General features: G+C 36.5%; 1 protein-coding gene across 5 annotated transcripts in view; it reads right to left on the reverse strand.

The window, feature by feature from the left end:
- The window catches only part of PLCE1 (phospholipase C epsilon 1), a 139,131-nt gene that overhangs the window by 49,257 nt on the left and 62,950 nt on the right, over nucleotides 1-26,924 (reverse strand). For all 5 annotated transcript variants that reach the window (XM_072931114.1, XM_072931117.1, XM_072931115.1 and 2 more), the window contains one exon: nucleotides 2,083-2,399. In XM_072931114.1, the coding sequence (XP_072787215.1) occupies nucleotides 2,083-2,399 (317 nt within the window). The remainder of the gene's footprint in view (nucleotides 1-2,082; nucleotides 2,400-26,924) is intronic.

Raw genomic sequence — 26,924 nt, forward strand, 5'->3', positions numbered from 1 at the left:
GCACTTCAGGATTGACTGTCATTTTACACAAGTTTTATAGAGTGTTTCTCCTTAATATGTATTGTCAGAAGAACATACTAAAAAGTATACTGCTGTACGAAAAATACTCTAAATAATATAATTATTATTTAACAGAAAAATAACATAGAATTGTTTTTCTCCATCATGTATCAGAAGCCTGTCATCCTAAAAGTAATTTTGGCTCCCACATTATAAATACACTTCAGTATTTCTATAGGGAATGCCAAAAAAATCAGCAAGCGCTCACTGAGTTTTGCCAACAAAATCATGACTCTTTGTACAAGAATTTTCTTTCCATTTATAAACAAAGACATTTTGAGAATTCATGCTTGTGATTGGCTATGGTAACTGATCTACTCCACCATAAGACAAAGCATATAACAAACCAGTGATTTATTATAAGAAGTAAGTATTTTACAATAACTCCATTTAAACATATAGCATCTATATTTTTAAAAATGTATTCCAGATTACACTTCAAATAATCTATTGCACTAAATACCAAAGAATCTGTGCACTAAATATTTGGGAATTAATTCAAATGGTATAAAAAACTATTCTGTACAATTACCAAACAAGGAACGCTAGACAACAAAAACTGTGAAGTCACAAACCTCCAATACTGAAAGATAATGCTGACTATCTTATCAAAAGGCAACTTTAATGCTAAAATTGTCATTGAGATGGAACAGACTCAGTCATTTCTGACAAGACTTCTTCAGGACCCACTTGCTTTTCAATCCTGTGACCTTCAAAGTCAGAACACAATCGTGGTCAGTCTGATTTGTAACACTGATGACTGCCCTGGCACTGTGCCCGGGCAGGCTGTGGCACAGCTTGGCCAGTGCACCTCATCTCCCTCGGCCCCAGCCCGGTGAGAAGCCCCCAGGAGGGAGGGTCCCAGCAGGGGCAGCACCTCTCCAGCCACAGCATCTTCTGGAGTACTGCTACTGCAGCTAATTTGAACTATTTTTAAGGCTCTGTTTAAAGACTGAATATTGCAGCTGCAACTTTTATGTATGTTCCCATAATTGAATGAGGTGAGAGAAGCCAATATATTTACCCTATTTTAGTTGCTAAATCTCAGTAACATGCAAGAAGAAGGAACCCCTTGAAACATGGTAAATATTCACTCCCTGATTTTTCTTTGCCCAGCCCACAGGAGGTTCACTAGGGGTTAATACTCATTCTTCTATATTTACTTAATTTTATACTTTTTTTTTTTTACTACTTGCAGGATTTTCATCTCACCCACCATAAGAATGCAGTGGATAACAAACTAAAAAAACATTAAGTCAACTTTATCTTCATTTTATTGCACTTCTACAATTCTAGAAAAGAAGAAACTGTTCCATGTTTCTGCAGCTAGAACATTAGTTTTTATTTAGTTGGTTTGATTTTTGATTTGGGTTGGGGTTTTGGGTGGATTTTTTAATAATTTTCTCAATCGTTAATCAATCTTCTATTAAACTTGTCAGAAGACCACCTTCCTGAAAACAAAATAAAATCTTACTAAAGAACTCAACATTTGGCTTGTGAAAATGTCATGCCAAGTGACACTTCTTTGTGTAACAATGCTTAAGACACACACAGTGATTAAATAAATAGTGCAGGTTAGTGTAGCTATATTATAGCAAATATAGAAGATTCTAGTTTATAATACTTCTGTGCTGACTCCTAAGATCATGCTTAGTCTACAAGAATCCAAAACAAATAAATAGAACTCCAGCACCTAAACAAAATAATAAACTGACTGAAACTGTACCCCATACTGTCAGTATAAATATGAAGAATTAGAAGTCTGTAATTTTTTTCTTCTTGTTTACTTTACAATGTGCAAGAAAAAGGTAGGTCACTGTTTCCCAGCCTCACTGAGCAAATTGATCACATAACTCCTATTAAATTCAGCACAAGTTATTTAGATAAATAACTGGTCATCTTAAGTTATATTTTAAAAATTTGTTGTTACAGCTAAATTCGGCTCAGAGAGATAAGGGAAATAACTAAACCACACATCAGGTAATAACCCCTATGAAAAGCAATTTAAAAGTTTTGGTTTACCTCATTAAACCTGGTCACAAGATCTTCTACAGCATTATGTTCACCATTGGGAGAAGAAAGAATAGTAGCAGATATGGATGCCTTAAGAGATGGCAGCTTGCTTTGACACTCAGCACTACCCAAATCCCTGGTGAGAAAGCAGAGGTAGTCGATGGGTAAGACTTTGCGGTAGAGCTCCTGCTCCTGCTCGGTCAGGATGCTGGCAACCTCCTCCGGGAACTGGATCAGGTGCTGCAGCTCCAGCAGCTCCTTGCTGATACCAGCCATGCTGGAGGGAAGGACGCTGGAGCCAGCCATGGATGTACACGCTTGGCGTTCTAAAACAAAACAAATAAAAAATTCATTAGGCTTGGTCTTTAACTGTTGGACCGTGCTGCGCAAAAGCAAGACAACGTGCTATTTTGACTTTGTTGAACTGTTCATTCATTTTCTCAGCAATACGCTATATTCTAAATACTTTCTTTCTATTTAAATAACCTAATATGTTCTTTTACGTGGGGTTTTTCTGCGTGTCTTTATATCTGGTGTTGGCCAAACAGAAGGTAACTAGAGTGAGGAGATTGCAAAGCCACCTGCCAAAACACACTTGCTTCCAGAAACACCCAAACACCTTCTTCCAGTACCCATGGCCTCGTCGCATGCTCAAATAAAAGGGTCATCTGGCAAAGTGTGCCTCTACTTTGCCCCCATGTAACAGCCTGGTGCAAAGCAGTTTGAGGCCTTGACTGGGGCACTGAAATCCAATTCCCTCAAGAAATAATGTAGAATGATAATTGAAAACCCATGTGGGTCGGCATTTTTCTTCATAATCCACTTGCTATAAGATAAATTGTATCTGAGCTTGCTGCATCGTGAAACCAAATGTCCAAGCTACAAAATATTTTTCATTCCTCTCAGAAAATGCATATGTTTAGGAGTATGCATGTTTTATCCGTTAATACAAAACATTCATGGTAGTTTTATAATATCCCAGCAGTGATATCTCTTGAAAAATAAAACTTTTCCTAAGAAGGAAGAAGGCAAGCTTTCTAAGATTGTGTGGGAAGCATGAAACATCAACACAATGATTCCAAAATAGTGAGTGAGTCTTCTTACTAGATAAGTTTAGAATAGGTTCTCTGAACAATTTTTCAATCATTACTTAAATGTAAAAACATTCATAGCCATATATTATGTACTCTTCATCATTCTTAGAAAAAGGAGTTTATTTTTTTGTATTGCTTCATGAAATATCTTCAGAGATTTTTTTCCACACATAATGGAATTACACCCTAGAGCTATCTCTTACCCAATATTTTAATATATCTATAAGCTCTCATGTGATAAAGGGTGCAAATTTTTTTTCTCTAAAAAAGAAAAAAACAAGTTCATAATGACTGATTAAAATTCAGTCCCTTATAATAAACATAAAATATGCCACATGAATTTTCCACTCTAAGACATTTTGTGCAAACTATTATTAATCAGAGGGAAGTTAAGAAGACAGAAAATTGGCTTTTCTTAATATAGTCTACTGAAAGTCAAATGATAAATTGCAGTAGCCCTAAATAAAGTCTCTGGGCTAACAGAACCTATTGAGAAATGTTCCAATACAGAAGAAACGTCTGAAAGAACAAATTGTTTCTGTCCACAGAGCAAGCAAAAAAAGTAATGGGTTTAATTTGCAACAAGCAGTATCTTGGTTACACAGTGGGGAACATATGTAAGTTCGCTGATAATGAAGAAGTGCTGCACAGTATCTGCAGATACTGAGAAATCTCTGTCATTGAAACACCTGCAGGAAAGACTGATGGGGAAAAGCCAGTTAAGAACACGACTGATATGTCACTGCTGGTTTGGGCAACAGGTGGAATGCAGTGAGCTTCTGGGCTCCCTTTCAGTTGTCTGCTTCAATTCTATGTGAGCCTTCAATTCTGTTTCCTGTCTCAACCTGCACAGAACTATTCTGAGAGGTTTTGTAATAAAAAGCACTAGAAGCTCATATGCACTATTTTTGACTTCACAACAGAACATAAGCTTATGCCTAAATAAAAACAATGCAAAATACAATGTTCATTTTATATTAGAAGGCTTATGCATTTACACATGCTTTTACATATATGGACTGAACTGTCACTACCACAACCAACATTATCTCAGGAAGAGGATGATATGGAAGGTGTGAAACAGACACTCATCAACACCTATTTGCTCCCTAGAATTCATAACGCCTCATTGGCTGTGCATGCATGACAGCCCTTCCCACTCAAGGCAGAGAAAGTACAGCCTGCACCAGCCTCCCCTGCATCTCACCATTGAAACAGAGGGTGTTTGGTTGTGTCTATTATTGTACATTTATTTTAGATCACAAATGGACTTCTGAAGTGAATCTCCCAAGCATCCTCATTTATTGTGCTTTAGTTTAGTCTTAGTGCAAAAAAAAAAGATTATTTTCAGACAAAACCGCACCAGTAGATGCACTCCCAGAAGGCAACTAACACATCCCAACTGGTAAAAAGCTGCAGCTGTCAGAAATATCCAGTCTCTGGAACAAGCACTGAGGTCAGGGAGGCACAGTTGAGCCACACAGCTCAGATCATGGCTCAGCCGCAGGCGACCATGTACCACAGGACAGACAGCAAGTACTATGGACAGGGCAACGCCACAGTGATACTGGTGCTTTGCAAATCCAGCATGACTTGGTACGTACAGTTGTAACCACCTTATAGCTGTCAATACGGCAGGAAAGGAAGCTATAACTCTATAAGGAGCGCCTAGTGACTGACGAAAGAGAGATAATACAAGAACGAAAAAGAGCTGTTCTGCAACACACTGCTTGCTGATGAGGTCTAAAGGTGCACTCTTAATAATTCACCCTCTCCAGCATTGTATCAACTACACTATGCACAAAGACCTCAACATCTGGCAAAAGTTGACACTGAATTTGCAATAGGGTAGAGCACTGATCACTGTCCTTTGCACATTACCTTGCCTAAGTATGATCACCCTTCAGGCTCCACTTAGTACAATCTCTCACATCTAAGAACAAGGCTCAACACCACAAAGTGTATATCTGTATGCTGCCAGAAACCACCAGGAATACATATCTCATTGGAACTGGATTTCACTAGACTGACTGGCCATTGATCAAATCCAGCAGAAAGCTAGTGCAGGGATTTTGAATGCCTTTAACAAAACTACCTTTAATGGAATGATCATATTTCATAATGAAATCTTCACAACCCAGCTCCACTCTAACAAAAAAATGAAACTGTCAAAAAGAAAATCTTTTCATGGAAGCTAAGCCAAGATGACTCAAGAGCAGCCACTAGTATTACTGGATTTGAAAGAAGATTGAAAATAAATAAAACACTTCCTGATTCAAAACACTGAATTTCAAACTAGCATTTCTCAATTTTTCATTAAACTGGAAGAACTTTATGTAAATTCTCCCTGTAATGCTAGAGCACATGGAACAGGCTGCTGCAGCAAAAATGCAGCTGATATCCAAGGAGAGGAACACAGGCTAAACAGAAATCTGAAGGCACACAGCTCATGTCTAAAATATGGCTATAAATACTGAAGAAGCAGAAATAACTTATTTAAGTAAGTAGAATAACTTATTTCTCTTGACTTTTTCTACACCTATAAATATTTAAATCTTCCATAATTCACACCTTTGCAAGTCTTGGTTGTTGGCGCCATTTACCTCTCCAGATTCAGATATCTTATCTTTCTTTATTCCCATCTTCTGTGTTTTATCACAGAAAATCCAGGATCCTTATTCTCAACTTCATCACCTTCCATGATTTACAATCTGTATGAAAGTCTATTTTCTATCTCTTTGCCTATATTAAGCTGGTTTTTTTTCCTGGACTATCTTTTTGTCTTTTTGTACGTGTATGCTTCAGACTTCTACCATTTTTCACTCCAGGAACGGATCTAATTCTGCTGTTAAACTCCTTATCCAGTCTCATAAGCAAATCCTCCAGCTTTGTGTTGTCATTTATGTTTTCTTCAGGAAACAGATAGCATCTTTCTGCACTTCAAAGAATGGCCAGGTCCTTAGAGTAACTTGCAGAATGGAGCTGCTTTCAGACCAAAATCACAGTAGTTTTTTTTACAATTAAGGCAAGATACAATCCCCACTAAAATTGGCTGCTGCTGCAGTAAATGATACTGAGGTTTTGTGCTCTACCACATCAAGTTAATGCTAAAAATACTACAAGAAAATGAGGACCCACAGTATTCATTTGCAAGTTGCCTAAAGCCAAAATTGATAGCTTTGCTTATCCTGCTGATAAACAGCTGAAGCAGATAATCTTTAACATAGCAAGTATTGCTTTTATTCATCAAAACATGATAACCTCTGCTTAGCTTTAACAAAGGACTCCTTGACTGACTTAATCATTGCTGATGCCCGACTTAATCATTGCTGATGCCCGTAGGAACAAAGAGGTCTCTTCTTCTCTAACAAAAGAATAATCTTTTTAAGAATGGGAGAAAAATACAGCATGCCAGGGAAAAGTCACTGCATTTTTTAAATTAATGCAATCTCGAAAGAGTAAGACTGCCTAGAATATGAAAATCTACTTTCAACAAAGTTTGATGAACTGAAAGATTCAATAACTAGATTTCTGTCTTGGTTTTATTTCTAGGTCTTTTTCTTTCTACATTTACTTTGATTTAAAAAAAAAAGTATTCTAGCTCTACATTCAAAAAACAGTTTTAAAGCAGTAAAGTGAAAATTATAATCCCTAACAACATGCTCACTCTCTAGAAGGCTACTGGCAAAGATACTTTGATTATGACAAATTATGCTCAAAAGCAAAAGATGGATTTCAATAGCTGTAAGAATAAAATTAATTACTCAACTCTTTTAACTTAGAGAGATTTTTGATAATATACTTTGCTTCTATGAATTATACTAATGTAACTGAAAGTATAGGAGATTCTTAAGAGGATTCTATTTCTCTGCTGATATTAAAATGTCTGAAATTAATGGGTTCTAATAGAAGCCTTTTTAATAAGCTATGCTACAGATATCCTCTAAACTGTTCATATGCTTTAAGAGAACATAAGGATCATATGTACAATAAGAAAATAAAAACTGACTACAGTAAAAAAAGAATTAAGAAATAGCCATAGATGAACAGCTGTCAACATAGAAAATGTAGAACTGTTCTGTTCAAAGAAGTGGGAAAATACGATAAAAGCTCCCCAAGCAGAAGACACCTATGCAACATACAGCAGTTTAATTGAACACCAGCTTCCAGTACAGATCAGCACAACTGGGAGAACATTGTTTTGCTGTCCCTTGGATGCAACATATCTCGGTACTGTAATAACCAAGCCAACAAGCTTTTGTTAATTTCCTGTTCCTCTTCTATCTAATTAAAAATATCTCTCCCTTAATGAACATGAATTCACTATTATCAATTTTGACTGCAAACAACTCACTCTAGTATTAATGAGCCTGCTATTTAACCCAGTGGGAAGCTTGACACAGAACAGGATCAGGTTCAAGTTCAATTTCACTGTAGAAACTACTGAAAGCAATAGATCTATTTTGTCTTGAAATTTACTTATGAGTCAAGTAATCACAGAATGAGAAGACACACAGGTTATCTCTCCATATACCTAAATCTAGCAATATGGGCTACCTCTTAAAACTGCCTATCAGCACGCATTGGAAATTATTATTAGCAGGGGAGCTCTGATCTACAGGGTACTTGCACTAAATGAAACTGGAGTTCATTATGACCTAAGCATCAGCAATCTGAAGACACAGAGATAGCCCAAAGAAAAGAAGATGAGCTAGGGTCTGTAGAAATAATGATTTTTTTTTTTTTTATTACACCAAGTAAGACTACTGATACACTCTGAGGGCACAGGATCCTTTTCAGGTTTGGAGTAGAAACAGCAAACTTCACAGCTAGTTCAAGAATACCTGCTTTGAGTTTAATTCAATCATAGTAATAGCAAGACATTGGAGAAGGTGATCTTCTCTTGGGGAGCAGCAGCAAGTTACCACATTGGGCCAGGTGAAAAATGCAAACATTTCTATAGAACAAAGAGAAAAGGAAAAAGGCAGAAAATAATTTTGCTGGAAATAGAACACCCTGAAACTATAACACACAGATATTTCTACTGAGGCTGAGATTTTATTGCTGAACAGATCTGTGAAACTTCTGGAGAGGATTTTTTAAAAAGGCAACTAGCAAAAAGGCAATTACAAAACTTCTGGAGAGGATTTTTTTTTTTTAAAGGCAACTAGCAAAAAGGCAACTACACTATATACCACAAAATCCTGACTCATGAACTGACTGAAGAGTGGAATTCAGCAAAAAGAAAGATATGGAGTGATTGTAACAACAGTCACTTACTTCTGAAATCACTTTTTGCTTTAGGAACTGACAAAGAGCTCAGTTTTGAAAACCAGACTCTGAACACACTTTTTAAATTTTGCAATTATAGCAACAATCATGTGAAATCCCAGGGGGAAAAAAAGTGAAAGTACTGTATAGTTAAGAGATACAACCTGCCTATAAAAATTCTGACTTGAAACAAATTTGTCTAAAAAAGTGACATAAGTATTAGGACAGCTAAGATGCACATGCGTGGGAAAGAATTTTTTTTTCTTTAACCACAAAAGTTGAGTAAACATTTTCACAGGATAAAACCTATGCACAACAAAACATTCACTCAGATTGTAAAGCTGATTTAAAGATGGATCAACATGATGTATTTATTACTATATTAACTTTGAGTGAACAACTACATAGCAGTCCTTACATTTTTCAGAAGTTCCTAACCATAAGTATGAGCTTGAAAACCTATTTAAACGCTGCTTATGGCTGGATTAGAAGATCCTGGTTCTAAGCTAGATATACTGATATTAGCTCAGCTGGCTGGAGCATGTGCTAATAACACCAAAGCCATGTGCTCAGTCCCTGTATGGGCCATTCACTTAAGAGCTGGACTCAATGATCCTCCTGGGTCCCTTCCAACTCAGAATAAATATCCTGTGAAATCTCTGTGAAATACAAGCACTGACATCACACATGAGAGGAATTCGAAGCATCACCATGGTTTCACCACACCTGAACTGCCATGCCTGCCTCACATCATCCCCAGAGTACAGCTACACTGCCGTGTGTAATTACATCCACACTGCTGCTCAGATTTCTGGAAGTGTATCCAAGGGCTTTTACCACTCCACTAGCCTGAGTCATTCATGGAAATATTTTGCAGCATACAGGAGAACTTGGCTGCTTGTCTCTGAATTACCATATATTGTCAACACATTTAACCAACCATTTCCTCGCTGTATGCAGGTTGGCTGGTACTGACTGACAAAAACAATCACACACTTGTCCATAATAAATAGATCCACTGGGTTTTCTTCTGGGTGCAAACGCCCAAGAAAAAAGATGCAACGAGTAGCAGTGTAATATTAATTTTGACTTGGCAAAACCAGAAGATCTCAGGATAAAGTTTATCCAGTTTGATGCTGATTTTCCAATTCCTTTCCATTTTCAAGGCAGCTAGCAGAGAGCTGAGACTGCATCCTCATGCAGAAAAGTACAACTAGCAATGGCTCCAGAATATCTGCATAAGAATCAATGTCGTTTTGTGTGTGTTAACCCCAGCCAATAAACATTTCTTCAGCACCTGAAATAACAGGCTTTGAAGGCAGTGCCTGTAACAAATGATAGGGTAACAAATGATACTTCAACTACAAAGGGCACCCTGTGTTACACAGTTTGCTGAACATTGACATACTTAAAGGTATTGTGGAGAGATGAATCAGCAGTGCTTCCAGAAGTCTGAAGAGATCCACCATGTACATGTTTAGTCAGAAAGCAGCTTTATTGCTTCCAGTCTACATGTATGGCAATGGGCCACCTGAGACCTGCTACTTCAGGGGACCTTCACCTACTGCTGTAACTCATTAGACTCTATCCTGATTTCAGAACACCTGCCAGAAGAAGCTTTCATGATAATTGAGTAGATAGACTGTGAATGTCTGGTTGACTGGTTGAAAATTAGTTCTCAAAAGCTTTTTGATACCAACACACCATCTGTCTTGCTGTGGCATGCTGCAGCATGCACTGTGCAAGACCAGGCACAAGATTTCATTGCTTCAGAGGCAACTATCACCAAGAAGGCTGGATGAAGGGATTCTGGGCTATGATGAGTGATCTTCTAAACCTGCACCTTTATATCACAGTGTAACAGATATGTGAAAAGGCTGGAAAGAGGTTATTATGACACCACCACACTTGCTATTCAAGTGTTTTCAGGTTTTTCATATTGTTCCTACAGTGAAATCCCATCTAATATATAACCTCCTTTACAAAACTCCTAAATTATTTCAGAAATATTCCACTTTCACATACATTTCTCTTAAAGGCTGTCACAGTGGTAGACTAACAGGATTTTGACTTGAGCAACACACACCAGCAGGAGGTTTCTCTGTGCAGCATCTGTATTCAAGACCTTTTAAAATTTGGATATAAATACAGCATAGCATATGGAATGTTAAGTTCAAATGCTAAACAAATGTACATGTAAATTACCAGATAAATTCCAGCCCATAAGAACAAAATGGCCAAAAGGGAGGATTTATTCGTTTACTTTGGAAGAAAAGAGTGTTGTAGAAAAAGAACTGTATAATTCTCACTGCACAAATGAACTCGTTACCGCTTGAGTTAAAGCAGAACTCAAGGTTTAACCTCACCTCCCAAAACTGATACAAAGCATGTCCAAAATCAAAGCAGGAGCTGCTGCTCAAAATGAAATTAAAATGCATACAACTTTGAGTTAATGCTGCAATGAAGAATATCCAGTGATTAGACAGAGTGCAAGAATCTCAAGCCTAGTTCCAATATTTGACTATTTTGATCAAGACAGTAAAAACTAATCTTACTTCTATTTTTTTCCATTTATGTAATGAAGAAACTTTTCAATTTTAAGAATGAAAGAACTGTTATAAATCAGTGAGTATGGGAAAAAATGCAAACAAAAATGTAATTTGAGAATATATATACACACACCTATGGAAATTATGGAAAAGAAGGATGCTAAAAAAAAAGATGCATAAAGCTAGGTACCCATTAAAGCAAGGGCTTATGATACTGGTTTTCTGTATTTTCTTTTTTGTTGCTCTTTTAGGAACTTTTTAATTTTCAAAGACTATAAAAACTGTAGCTGCAGCAAAATATAGCAGTCATAATGTAAATGACTGTAAAAGTGCAACAGGCAATTACAATGTTTCAGAGCCTCAGCCTTGAGGCATTCCTTTCTAGCCTGAGTGCACTGGATTTTGATATCAGCGATCCCTGCATTTAATTAATGATCTGTTGATGTTTGCACCTTGCTACACAACTTTTAAAAATTACCACAAGCACAAATTAAAAATCTTTTTTGGCTTTAAGATCCTCAGAAATACATTTTGTATGTATCCTCTTCCTTACTTTGGTCTTATCCTGAAGACCAGATTATATGCAATACAGCGACCCTTCAAAGATAGGTGGGAAAGGGGAATAGTCTGCTCTCATCTGGCCCAGTTTTCTAAATACTGCACAGGAATGCCCAAGTTCAAATAACTATCCAAATGAAAACTGTTTCAATTTGGAAAACAATCATTAAATATAGTCCTCCAAGGTAAATACAGTAAGAACCTTTCCTATGGCTTCATAGTCATACCAAGTGAAGCAAACACGAAAACTGCCATTGATGTTAGCAATACAAGATGAACACTAGATGCCAATCTGAGAACTTAATTTTAATTATTTTAAAGAATAACATGAGAATTAAGTAAGTGGTAAGTGTAAGGAAGTGATAAGTGTTGTACACTGATAAGTGTACAACACCTAAAACTAACTTTTCTTGCCTTTTGAATCTTCAAAGGAAAGACAATCCAGTGCACGAGACATGCTACCAGATTTTCAACAGAGACCAAAGGGCAGGCAAATCTGCTGCATAAGGTGTTTTGGTTATTATTCTTACTGATTATTGGAACAAAATTAATCCAAGCCACATCCAGTAAAAACAACACATGATTAGATGTTCCCGATTTAAGCCCTGAAGCTTAGCAGTAAAATAATTTTTAAAGACTGTAATACACTTCAAAAATGTTCAATCGGTTCAGAGTTTTCATGATTCTGGCCTGCTTTCAGTAGTTACCTAAACAGAATCTGTTCCTAACACTAGTTAGTTTGAGACCTGTCCTCCATATTACTATTTCAAAGAAAATGGATAGAGAATAGAACCACTAACAGCAGATAGTGTTGATTGTGCACTTGTGTACAAAACATCTTTGTATGATATGCTAAGGAAACTTTTTCACTTATTTTATATTACACTTTGAATAATATAAATTCAACCTCTACATAACTGAAGCACCTACAAAATATACTCCTTTGCCACTTAGTTTTGGTGAGGATTCAATTACTGACTCTACTGTGTGCTCTGAATATTCACTGATAATGAGAACATTTTGTGAATAGGAGATTTATTGTAGCAGCTATAATTTCATTTGATATCCAAGATTTTTAGATTTCTAACAAAAATAAAATCCAGGAAATATACCTGTATTTAAACAAAAACATACACATAGAAATGTCCTAAGACACATCAGAGAAAACTGCACGAGTTATTAAGACATTAGTCAAAAACTTGTAATGAAACATCCCGAAACTATTCTGATAATAGTTTTGTGTCAGCAATGTACAGCAGGAAGAACCTAATAAGAATGATAGGGCCTTTCAGAGTGCTGTTAAAGACAGTACCATCATCTATAAAGATACTTAACAAAGAGTTAATAAGAACAGTGAGTTCCATGCTACTAAAAAGAAATACTGCAGTAATTCTACCTCCTAGCTCAAAATTCACAATGTAGAGGAAAATATGAAAATATTCTCTTGCACAAGAATAAATGAGTGAACCAAGGACACTAATTAAAAAATGCCAAAAATGGAAAAAAATTATGAACTGGAAATAAATTGATGGATTACATAACAGGACGAAGGGCAAAGCTATTATTCAAAATTCACAACCATTCAGCACTCACACTTCATTATTAAAGAAATGGCTTTAAATTATTTTAAGACATACCTAAAAAGTATTCACTGAAAATGGTCAAAAAGAGAGGGAGATGTTTAAGATGTGAAAATGAATATTTCATTAACAGATGATGACCCAATCAGTAACCTGCAGCCACTGGGAGTGCTGTGCAGCAAATCCAGGGCTCTTCTCACATGTGTTGCAGAGCCCTGTCCCGAGGGTCAGGTACCTCACTCTACCCCAAAACAGCCAGAGCTGTGCTACTCCTCCTTAGGTGTCTGCCTACAAAATATCATTTGGCCTGTGTCCTGTTCACCCCACACAGAAACATAAGGAAAATCACAGCTGATGTCCTTACCATAATCCTTATGTGTTCTCCTAGATAAAAACAAGCACAACCTCCTAAGTTAAAAAGAATTAAGGCTAGCTATGCAGTTGGACTAGACAATCTGTAGATCCCTTGCAACTGAACTATTCTGGACTACTGTATTCTAGATATTATTTACATTTTTTCCTTGTGGTTGGAATTAAAAGTGGACTATTTTCAAAGCTAGTATTAATAGCCATTTCTAAGAAATACAGTAATATGGGTTAAGTATCCTAGGTTGAGTGGTCTCAGGAAAAAAGGTATGTTACTTAACAGAAAATTTAAAGGAAGAAAAAAAATCGTAGTATCATAAGATGTTTCTTCTACATAGATTCTGCAATATCAAAGAAACAAGCAGTAGGAGACACACAGCAGATGAGAGCTGTGGGAACCTCTAGAAGAGTCTGCCAGTGCAGGTAGTCACCTGGAAAGGATAGAAACTACAGTGCACAACATGCAAAGGGGTCCATGCAGGCAAAACACAGATGGTGTTCCCCATACATGGTGACTGTTTATTTTTGTGTGGATTAGTTTATATTATTTTTCTCTTCCCCCAGACACAGTCTTTTCTCAAGCTTACTGGTGAATATGTATTGTAAACGTACAATATGTCAAATTAGCATTTTTTCTGTAGGGTTAAAATACAACTGAAGAAGCCAGCCTGAAAAAAAGGAAAGTCTGTAACTACAGAGGAATAAAGTAAAATTATTACCATACTGGGGTTTTTTTTTTGTTTGTTTTTGTTTTTTTTTTTTAAGGGAAGTAATTCAGCTCTTTTCTCCTGTGAACTACTTCCTCTCATAATTCAGGAAGAGTGAAACCAATCTCTATACCTAGAATAGAAGGAATCCTCTTAGTCTCACATTTTTTCATTATTTGCAATTTGAATGCTGGTTTCCAGTGTAGTACAATACCTGTTTTGCAGAGTTCAATTATCATTGCTAAATTTACTGAGTGAAGAAAAAGATCCTGTAATGAGTTTACAGAATTAAATGAAAGAAGCTATTCCTTATTCTACAATGCAATTTCCAAATTTTAAAAGGTAATTTTAAAAGGTATCTTTCAATGCAAACATCTAATGATGCCAATTATCAGAAAATTTTCAAAAGGATTGTAACAGCCTGCATCCTTCACAAGCTGATTTTTCTCATGAGGAAGCTGATGGGAAGCTAAGGAAAATTCATACACTGTTTTTATAAGGGATTAACATGAATTTACAACTTCCCATCATAGTAAGTCATGTTCATGATGTTATGTAAGTATTATATCATGCCAGTTTTTCTTTTAAGAAAGTATTGCTACTAGTCAGCTATTCTTAGCAAGGTTTCTGGAATCACAAAGGCTGTGCCAAAAGCACAACTCAAAGGATGCTGAGAGGCATTTTAAGATAGAAAAGAGAAATACACAGCAAAACTCAGGTCAATACAATCAAGTCCTTTCACACACATAAGAACACATCAAATGCACAGTCACATACTTTCAGTGGCTATACCAAGGACTGAAGGACCAATGGCATTGTTGGCTACCTCGCCACTTCAGAGAGAGCCATGACTGCTATGCAGTACAGACATGGCCAGGTGAGCTACCAGTGGAAATGCTGAGATGCTCAATAAAACTCTGAAGTCCAAGAAAGGATCTGTAATACTGAGATAGCAAAAATATTATGTAGCTTAATGAAACAAAAACTCATCACAATAACAAGAATTGCCAAGAAGTCAGAGTTGCAAAGATTTCGATTCTTTCTTTTGTATGTTTTTAAATTAAAAAGTGGAGGAGCCTGTGTGATTTAGCCTTAGAACTGAAATCTGCTCTATGACACAGGAGTTTAAGCCAGAGAGAGGTTAGTGGAATACAGCAGACAGCAGAGAACAGGGAAGGTGCATGTCTGGAAGCCAGAAGTAGTAAAACAATAGACTACACAAAGTATTAAATCAACCTTAACTTCATAATAGAGATCTAAACAATCTCAACATCTATGACTTGCCACAGTATTACTTAGTTCTTTCTACCTCAAATATAAATGCTCTAAGTACTCATTTATCCTTGCAAGCTTTTCTACAACTTTACTAACAAATTGATACAGTTATGCTGAGACTTAACCCTGCTATAAGCAACTATATAAGCAACTATTTTCTGTAATTGTTTTTGTTTAGTTTATGTCATTTGGGCATCATAAGGTAAATTTAGAAAGATAGATTTATACAAGATTGTGTTCAAGCAAACAGAGTATATAGCTCCATTATACTGCTAAAACTAGCTCTCTTGTAAAAAAATCAAAGAATTTATTACATTTGGCTTTCACAGGATTAATACACTTGCTGCATAAAAGCTGTTCTAAACAGTCACAAGACTCCTTTAATGAATTGTGTCTTTGTCACTAAGCTTTAGCAGATTATACTAGAAAGGATGTTTGCAGTCCTTTCCTAACAGGCCAACTTTCAAAGCCAGTGATTTTACCATCTGAAAACAAACTCAACACTAGCACCTTCCTCAGATTTTAAGAAATCTCCCTTAACTTGAAGACTTAAAATGCAATTAATTCCTTCTGTAAAAGTACATGGCAAAAATTAACACTCCTTTTCCTTCCTTGTGGTGCTACTGCTAACTGTATTGCAGTTGAGGTTTTAAATGGAGTTAGGGCCAATCGTGTTAACAATATTGTTTTGTTTCTATATCAAGAAAATAAAACAACTGGAAAAATAAAGCACATTTGTCTTTAAAATCAGCACAGTCCCTTCCAACCCAAATTATTCCAGGACTGTTAAATGGCAGTTAACCATTTTACCTTACAAACAGAAAAGCAAGTAGTCAGTTTAGTGTACACATTACAGATCTATTGGAAATACGAAGCATTCTAGACATAAGAACTGCAAATCCTGTGTATGAAAAGGAGTTTTGCTTTCCTAAGGTTAACAGCTCTGAAGAAATAAGATGGAACCCTAAAATTAAATTTTATCTATGAGCTTTTAGGACGTGGTGCTGGCAAAACAGGTCCTCTGCATAGATCATGGATGACACTAGTAATACACAGTTATTTTTTCTGTATTTTTTAAAGACACAGACAAACCACAGAGTATGCAAAGAGAGCTATAAAATTATTCCAGGCTTGAATAGTGAGACCCAGAGAAAGAGATTTAGATCAGAAAAGTGTAACTTTAGTTTAATAAAGTGAAATTGAGAGGAGACTTGACTGTAGCAGGTATGTAAGCACCTTCCAACAGGGGAAATATATCAGATTTGAAATCATTAAATCCATCAGAAAATATGCATAACAAGAACAAATAGTTGCTCCTTGATGACAGACAAACTCAAACTGGAAGTGCCACCTTTCTTTGTCTTGGAGTGTCAATGACCACTGGGAAAAGCTGTGCATTGGATGATAGTTCTCAGGCTTCTTCAGAAAGCTGTACAGTAGCACAGCTGCCTTTCGACTACTGAGCTTAGAACAGAGACAGGATTACCAGGATGTCAAACCAGCTAAATGTCTCCACTGACATTAGGCTTTGCAATTCTATGAGCTTTCTTACTTTCCCAACAGTAACATGCTGTTAGTGCCCTCCCATTTTCAAATTTGATGTACCATCATCCATGCAACCACTAAACCTTTCTTTCCTTCTTAAGCTTTCTGAAATACTTTCCAATATTTGATGTTCAAAAAAAAGTTTTGGTTTTTGAAGGATCTGTTTCTTTCAAACAAAAGGAAGTATAATATTTTGTTGATTTGAATCAAACAGAAATCCTAGTTACCGACACAGTTCTAGTTCTATTTTTGCAAACAAGAATTCAAAATATAGTCTCAATTTTCCTCTTGATGTCTTTTTTAGAGGAATTCATTCTATATATGGTTATGGAAAATACCTGAAGAATTCTCTCCCACTGATCTTGTATGCAAATCCTATCACCATCTTCAAGATAACCAGTACCTGAAGCAGCAACACTTCTTTTTTTGTGTTCAATACATGTTTAAAAGTTTTGTTAGTATCTATTAGAAGGTTTTATATTCAAATAATGTACCAGTGAGGTAGACATGAACTATACGATTTAATTTGATTCCTTCTACTTCATGGCAATTATAGGACTGCATATTATGAACACCTAAAGCCTAGAAGAAAATTCTACTTATAAGGATTTTTTTTTTTTAAATTTAAGACTTCAACTTAAATAGTAGCAAAACTATTTCATGGTGCTTTAAAGTATGATACCACAAATAAGTTCCTAAAATGTTAATTACATTTTATCAGCCAACTGCCTACACCAACACAAGAACAGAATTAACTCTTCTAAGCAAATATCACAAAAGTATTCTTTTTAGGTATAGTTATTTTCAGAAGCAAGTCCCAAAGATTAATGACATTCCCAATCTGAATTCTTCTGAATTCAAACTTGCAACTTCTAGAAATAAATAATAAGAGCAGTTGATTTTAAAAAATTGTATTTTTAGAATAAGTTACGCATATTTATGATACTTCAATACTCCTCTGCTTTTAAAAGGTAATATCCATGTTAAAGAGATTTTTCACAGAATCACAGAACATGCTGAGTTGGAAAGGACCACAAGAATCATCCAGCCCAACTCCTGTCCCTCCATGGGACCATTTTGCTGTGTTTCTTTGCAGAGCTTTGCAATTTAAATTTCAACAAGGAAATACAGGTGAACAACTCCAGATCAAATATCCTCTAAAGCTAGCAGTAACATAATAAAAGGCATTTGAAGCAATAGCTTTTCCAGATTGAGAATTCTTTTTCCCCTCTCAAAGAAAAATGCTCTTAGGAGACTCCAGCCTGTGGATGGGGGCAAAGAGAGGAGACCTAATGGACCTAATGGAACAGCATCAGATCTAACCCTTTCCTAGAAGATTTCAACACTTACAAAGAAAGCTGAAAGTGTGCATGAAATCTGTCACACTAAGCCCATGGGAAATGTAGACAAAAATATGTTAATTACTGTAGAGTTGTGCAAAGCCCTTAAAATTCAGCTCAAGAAAAAAATAAAGGCAGTTTTAGCATCAAATTGTATCCTAGTTCTTCTGCTGTTGCTTTGAAACATTTTCAATTTGTGCTTGATAAATCTTCCTGGCAAATTACTTATTTCAGAATTACTAAAATATGTAGTAATGCTTTTATATACATAAATATACATAACTAGTTATGCATAAACAATACATAACTAGTATTTCAAAAGCAAATACTTAAACATTCAAAAACTATGTCTATATGAATCTTCATAAATAAAAGCTAAACCAATTACGCCCTAAGAAAAATCCTCCTATTGCTTAAATTTTAGAAAAATGCTTAAACCATTCCACCTAAAATCAAAGCTAAAAATATTACAAAACAGCCAAAAGGAAGGGTCTGAGTTGCAATTAGCTAAAATAAATTTCACTCTCATTCTTGTAATACTTCTAGTTATCTCAGATTTGCTATCACTGACTGAATAGACACATCAAAAACACCATTGTTTTGCAATTAATACAGATACACTTGATATTAGGGTGCTTTTTTTCTGTGCTATCTAAATCACTGAGGTGAGAATAACAGTGTTGACAACCAAGACAACCTTCGTATTGCAATGGGGTACTATCACTTTGAATGGTGAATGCTTGTCATAGCCTTTAGCTCACAGCCAGATTAGGGAAATGGGAGAGTTAGCACATAAAGCACATTCCTTTCACAGAGTAAAATATTATGAACCTTAATTCAACTTACAAATACCACTTTAAAAAAAAAACATGCAAATTGAGGTGTTTCTTTATGACAAGTTAGGAGCAAAACATTGCTTTTACGTGCTACTGTGCATACATGTCATTCAGAAAGGGAAAAAAAGTAAAACTCCCTTAAGCAAGCACAAGACAAAAATTGGTTGCAGGTTCTAAACTTGTATACTGAAGATCCAGGCAGAAAAGCTCACTAAAGAAAAAGTCAGCAGTGCATTTACATTCAAAAACATGTTACAAACTTGTAATGTTTGAGCAATTTATATACTTTAGGAAAAAAACCACTTATCTTGTTCTAGTTCTTTTTAAAGTACTGAAATTCGTATTTTGTCCAGCAATTTTGCAACAGACACTTGTTTTTTGTACAATAAGAAACAAAGTAATGTCCCACAACATAATTTAATATTGAAATAGTTGCAATGTGAACCAAATAAATGCAAAGCAATTTTCCTAAATTACTTGAAATACTGCATTCCATTTCAAACAAGCTGAAATACAAAATACACAGTTAAGACATTATTTCATATTGCTTATATGAAATCCTTACTTCATTTTCCACCTAGAAACAGTTTTGTGTCCTAACAGCACTATTATTAAATGCAGCCATTATAGGGTCTAAACTAAGATTAGAAAACCGCCACCCAATTTCCTTCTCTGGAAATAAAACTATCACTTTGATTTAACTCCCTGTACGTAATCAGAACTGGGTACTACAGGCCACCAAAGGGCAAATGTTACCAGCAAATGTGTCTTCCCTTGAATCTTAGATTCCTCCTAAAATGCCAGAAGAGCAGGTACTTCAGTGCCACAAAAAGTCTCCACGCTGCACTTGTCCAAACTAACAGTGAGGCAACAGCTGCTCAGTTTAAAGCTACAAACTGTGGCAAAATGCATAACTGACATGCCTTGTGTAAGCCATGAAGAAGACATGCATTTGGCTGGCTCACTGAAAGGTCAGGTTTCCCACCTCCCCAGATAAAAGCTGAAACACTAGGATTCAAATGGAAGGAAGTTTAGAAATTAAGGATGAGCATACATCCTGCTAAGACTAAAAGCATTTGATTTTGACAGCCGAATTATAAACAAGAGTGATTTTAATTCTGGTGGATTTTTGTCTTTAAATATATTAAGAAATAAGCTATCCCACACTCAGGCTTTTGTACAAGTTATATTTATATCAATGCTGTAATGGAATTACTTTTGTTTTAGGAAACTTCATCTGAAGCATTACAAAAACCACAATGTGTGTTTCTTTATTAGCAAATGCCTTACCTTTACAGCTATTATGCACTCTGCACTAACAACTCTAGTAAAAGGCAATAGTATTAACTTTAATGGGACAAAGGGCTATGACTTAGGCAACCATCCAAAAAAGTTTCTTTGAGAGGCAAAGTAGAAGAAAACCTCCCTGAGGCTTCCAGAAATGTGATTAACCTTGAAGAAATTACAAATAGGGGGAATTAAAAAGACAGCCTAGCCTTCAGATTGCACCTATGTTTAGAAAGTAAGTAAGAAACCAAACCCCTGCCCTCATCCCATAGTCAGTATCTGGCTCTGGCACTTTTATCACTTCTTCATTCTAACCTTACCCTTGTCTACACAGAGTTTATACCGCTTTTACAAGCAGCAGGACTACATCACTGAAAAGTTAGTTATGAAATTTGCTAGAGTACACAAGACTGAAAACCAATAAGCTGCCACAAGAAAGCTTTCTCCATTTCCCCAGGAAGTCTGAGAGAGGTCTGTGCAGAGCTGGAATGCGAGCAGTACACTCAGAGACACTTTGTTTATTCGGTGAATATATGTCTTGTCTGAAAAATCTCTACTGAAGGAACAACCATGGGACCTGGCCAACACACCATTATTTTTTTCATTGACAACACAAGCATATTCTTTCTTAATTGGAAGAATGACAATTTAGTGTTGTTTCAAACTTCCAGATGGAAACTAGGACACTTAGATTTAAAAAAAAAAACATGTTATACATGACAAGATAAGGATGCCCATGGAGATACAATAGTAAACTTTAAAATTAATTTTATTTATACATATAAATTTTATTAATGCTATCTCACTACAAATATATAAAATGAACCATCAACTGAAGCATTTGTCATCATTATAGGGTCAATACAAAAGTATTTTTCACTAGTTATAAAAGCAAATATCTGGAAGTCCAAAGAAAAAAAACTGAATGTCTGCTAAGTAAACTGTACATTATTTCTTAGAACTTAGCAAAAAAATTCTGTTTGGAGATAAATAAAACAGCATTATCCTACAAAATGGAATTTTGTCTCCTAGTTTGTTTCCTAAAACCAAAGCTTCAAGAGATGAGTTTTGAGTCATCTTGTTGCTCGAGTCCTTGGGGTTTTCTGCTCATGATTGACATGCTAACATAAACATACTGAAAAAGTTCCATTCTACACTTCAAAAGTTCCCATGGACACTACTTTTACAAGGTCCATTCAAACAAATGTTCAGACCTTTGAAATAATAAACAATAATAAGTGGTTCAGGGATTAACTATCTGCACTCAGAATCCCTTTTCATTTTTTTTCCAAAGACTAGTAGTCATAAAACAAATAATAAATTTTATTTTAAAACTAATATAACTTTGCACAAACTTCTGCTCTCTCAGCTTTCATCCACAGACATCAGCATGTCCTTTATTACCTTCCTCACAACAAACCTCTACAACATAGACTCCTTCTATGTATTTAAACTTTTTTTTTTTTCTTTTGGTGGACGTAACAGCTATAGACTCCCAACAAAAATATTGCTATAAGCTGAGACTCAGATACACAGGTTAAAGGACCAATAGCATACCCAAACTGTCACACAGTATTACTGGAAGCAAAATCTATGTAAAATCAGCTGAAACTCAGTTGTTTCTTAATGGCTTAGCCCTGTACACAGGTTAGGATATCCAGATCCATACAGACATGTACCAGGAGCATGATACCTATCACATCCAAAGGTGTAATTTTACAGATGAAAATATTTTATATTCTTTTAATAAGATTACTTACACCAGTTAACTTCAATCTTCTGCCTGGTTCAATTATGTGTCTATCTCACAGTAATATGCCTTTACTGACCCTGGAAAGAGGACTGTAAAGATAAAACAAGCTATGCTGGCAGAACTTAAATCTTTGTGCCTATAATGTATTAAACAGGTTGGATTGAAGGAAGTTTTTGTTAAATTAATGTTGTCAAGGATCCTCATTAAGTTGTTCTCCCATTACCCTTTGTGTGTCCCTTTGATTGCAGCCCAGTCTGGCCTGGCCAGAGGGTGACAAGTCCAGGAGACTGACCTCAGTAATCTTTCCCTTCTGCCAGTTTGCAGGGACAATCATTGTAGCCAACTCCAGATGGTCCCACGTGTCCCTAGACTTACAGCTGTCCTCCAAAATCTTTCTCCTCCTTCCTGATGTCTCAGCCTTGATCTGTGCTTCCTGCCATGTCACTCTTTCTGTTCCTAACCAGATGACCTGCACTTGTTCCTGCTATTCCTGACCTACATCCTGGAGGCAACACAGCAGGCATGAAATCCTTGTTTCCTGACTCACACCCTTGCCTCAGGCCACATTATCTACATGCAGGCTGACCTGTCTCCAGTATGTGATTTCCTCTCCTATAGTGCATTGCCTGACACATCTCACCACAGTCTGTCAGCCTAAGACACATTTTGTCTTTTCAGGTCTTAATTTTAGCTCGTTTGGCTTTATCTCTCATACTATATGACCTTAACCTTTGGGCACAAACATACACAAACACACACACAACCAACCAGCTAAATTATGTTGGCCTATGTCTCTGTACATCAAGCTTGTTATCAGCCATGACTCTGACATACAGCTACCAGATAACTGCCCCAATTTCAGGGATCCTGGAATTTTCCCAATATGGTAACAACACTCTGTGCAAAGGGTACAAGAAGTAGCAGTGGGAAAAGCCACAGAGACTTGGGCACCTGTTTGCTGTGCAGTCTTGCAGATGGCAAAGTCTGATTACAAAAAAAGGGCAATCACTAAATTCTGTGGGATGAATGAAGCAGGTTTTCTTAAGATCAATGCAGTCTGCCTCCACATTCATGACAAATTGCTTTCCTTCTGTTCTTGGTCAAAACCTTCTATTGTCTGTCTAACGAGTCTCATCGAGCTTTCTCTAGAAGATGTAGTCCGATTTATATCACAAAGAGTGGCATCAGACTTCTCCGTTTTAGAAGATGCTAAAGTGAAAAGAATACTGATACAATGTTTGCAGTCTGCTCCATCTTCAGACACATCTTTCTAACTTCCCTTTATCTTAGATTACAAACAGAACTAAATTGGGGTGGGGGGGGAAGAGTACATGTTTCTTTCAAATAAGTCTACCAAATGTAAAGTACAAACATTTTCACATACTCTAGTCCCTTCTTTAAGAAAGACACAACTTTTTTCACTTTCTGCATAAAAATGTCAACACCATATGAACTATGACAATGACTGGCCCTTCAAATATGATTACAGTGAAAGTTCTGGCCCATTCACAACTATGAGCAAATTTCTTTAACAATCAATTTGTAAGAAATAGAACAGGCTGAGAAGCAGGATTTCCTTTCTACAGGGAAAAAAACCTGGCCTCAATCCAAATCCCATTGAAAGACACAATTAAAATTTTTACTAACCAAAAATTCTGAGTTACATACAGAGATACTTAAACAGTGCAGCCTAAATGTCTTCAGTGTTCATATGTGAAAATTATGTTCTCTGTAGCAACAAAGATGCTGACAAGGATGTGAATGTCACTGACCAGCTGTGGGAACTCCAGGCATCTGTGGTTCCCGGGAGCCCAGTCTCAGACTATCCCTGTGCTATCAGGAGCGGAGTGCAGCCCCTCAGTTGGGAGCCTGAGAGCCCCGGGAGCCATCTGAGAGCGGGGCTTGCAGGCACCCTGCTCCAGTTTTTGAACTACTTGAGTTTTTGAAAACTCAGTCTCAGATCCACATGACTGGGAATTCTGGCTTAGAAGGTCTGGTATGTTTGGAAGCCTTCCGTGGAACTAGCAACACTGGCTGATCTGCCCACAAAACCATCCCAGCCCTGGGGACTCAGAGCATTTAAGGTCCTTAGCTACCAAGCAAAACCTTAGAAAGTATTCCCTGGAGCTGGGCTGCTTGTGACTACAAGGTTCATTGCTCAGGTCACTAAGTAACCCCTGAAGGACTGAACACAAAGAACTGATTAAGTGCTTGGTGCTAGGGAGACACAAACCCAGGAGGCTATCCCAGTATTAGGAACTTGCTGTTTGCAGGATCCCTATTTCCTGGGCAGATATTATATTAAAGCTCTAACTAAAGAGAAAATTAATTTTTTTTTAAAGTCTTCCTTTTGAATCATTATGGCACTCCCCCTTAAAGTAATGGGCTCCTCTTTAAACACACTGTGCAAGAGAGTGCTGAACTTTGTTTCCAAAAATTGCAAACATTTTGAATGTAGTGGAATGCTGTCTAGACCAGAAAAGGTTTTTCCACATACAAACTCAACAGTCCTTGAGATCTTTTCAAGACTTTATGATATAGGTTGGTTCTATTAAACAAATTTACTTCTGCTTTGGAAGCTTTTTAAGAACTGTCTTGAAAATCATGTGAAGTGAGATAATATTTACTCTTTAGTTGACAACCAATTTGGAGTTACAGTGCCTGTCTTCCCAAAAAGTCATTATATGTGACAGAGCCCTACTTTCATGGAAAGGGCTAAACACCTGCCTGCTGACTGCAGGTATTGAATTACTTCTTTATTTTGCTTTGCTTGCACACACAGCTTTTACTTTATCTATTAAACTCTCCTCAATTGAATTTTTCAATTAACTTTTGCACTCTTACCCTTCTGATTCTCTTCTCATCTCATTATAGGGGAGTGAGTGTAAGCAAGGTGCTACCTACCAGGGTTAAACAACAGCAGCTATTAAACCACAACAGGATCAATATATTCCCTTTTCAGTGCCTCCAAACAACTACTGAGTGAAGCATTCCCATGGCATTCTGTATCCTGTGATAAATCCTCCATTGCATTTGATGACAGACTTATTGACAGGAATCAAAATTTCTCAGGTTTAGATGAGGTTAGCTTATTGAGGTTAAATCCAGCCATACAGAGGATGATGGACAGACGAAAATAACCTCCTCATCAATCTGTATAGACTGGACAATTTCTCAAAAGGCACACCCATGAATGATGACCAGAGCTCTGAATTCAGAATACAGTTGGGTTCCTTGCTAATGCAAATGACTTGGCCACATCACCAGGTAATACTCCCTATGAATGTTTTAGAGAGGACTCTTGTAATTTCTCAGATATAATACATCATCACAATATAAATGAACAGGAAGCTTCCACATCCAGAAAATTTCAATATCCTAAAGCTGCAGCACACCTCTTCCTCACCAGAGACTAGCACAGTAAATCATGCCTAGACCACTACAGCAAATCCAGTCTCTACTATCTACACAGACTATCAGCAGAATTGAAACTGAGTTCAAAATCTTGGCTTTTTTTAATGGTCTTACATCCTTTGGCTCAGAATCCAACAACATACACCACGTAATACTGTCACCATAGATACCCCCAAACTAGTGCAAAGTGTGCTGGTACATGGAGTAACAGAGCACACAAGTGCACTCACTAGTTCAGGCTCCATAAAAAGATGTAGCTGTATCAGCAGCTCAGTGAGCCTGAGCTAACTACTGCTGCTGCTTCAGTTTCAGAACTCAGCTCTGAAGTACACGGCTCAGTTCTTCTAATCTTATTTTCCAAGCTGTTGCAGGACTGTACCTGTTTGTTTTTCTAAAGCATTCATCTCCCCAGAACAAATAAAAACCAAACAAAATAAAATGGAAAACCCTACCAAAATTGGGCACTATACTGTACATATCTGTCTCTCACAGACAATGATGGTACATGAAGATTAGTAATGTTACTTAAGGTACTACTCACAGGCTGCAAGTTTGCTATCTGTACCTGTTATTCTTAGAATATTTTAGTGCCTCTCTCTGCCCTTTGATTCACCTAGAGAAACTAATTAAAACAAGAAAGGGCCATTTTGTGGGATAAAAATAAGACAGCCACATATGAACATAAACTATACTATTATTTGTCTATTTAAAATGAAGTCATTACCTGTGTTAGTTAAGAAATTGCACTGGTTTTGCACTTATTTTGTCATATTTCTGTAAAATTTTGGGCAAGCCATAATATCTACATGCATCACTTCTACCATGGTATGACTGAGATACTACATCCTTTTGTTATGGTTTATCAGGTGATGACAGATCTCCAAATGCTTAAGTAACTTATGAGATATTCTAGGCATTAATTAAAAATTAATCAATAATGTAAGTAGTGTTCTGTACAAAACCATATTTTAAAGCACAGAATTTCTACCAATAAGGCTTTATTTAGCTTCCAAAACAGACTAAACTAAACAATAAGGATATTATTACTTATGAAGATTATCAGCATGGAAGCTTAGTATGCAACATCCATTTCCCAACAGGCACTTTCCATACAGACAGTACCATGTTATTTGAAATTACCCAATACTACAAAGATGATGGACCCAGGAGAAGACCAAAAATAAATCAGTAATGAAGAATACATTCTTCACAACACAGTGCTATGCTGACAGCTACTTGTATAATGACAACAATAATAATCAAGTAGAGCATACAC

The sequence above is a fragment of the Taeniopygia guttata genome, chromosome 6, assembly GCF_048771995.1.
Source record: "Taeniopygia guttata chromosome 6, bTaeGut7.mat, whole genome shotgun sequence".
Lineage (NCBI taxonomy): Eukaryota > Metazoa > Chordata > Aves > Passeriformes > Estrildidae > Taeniopygia > Taeniopygia guttata.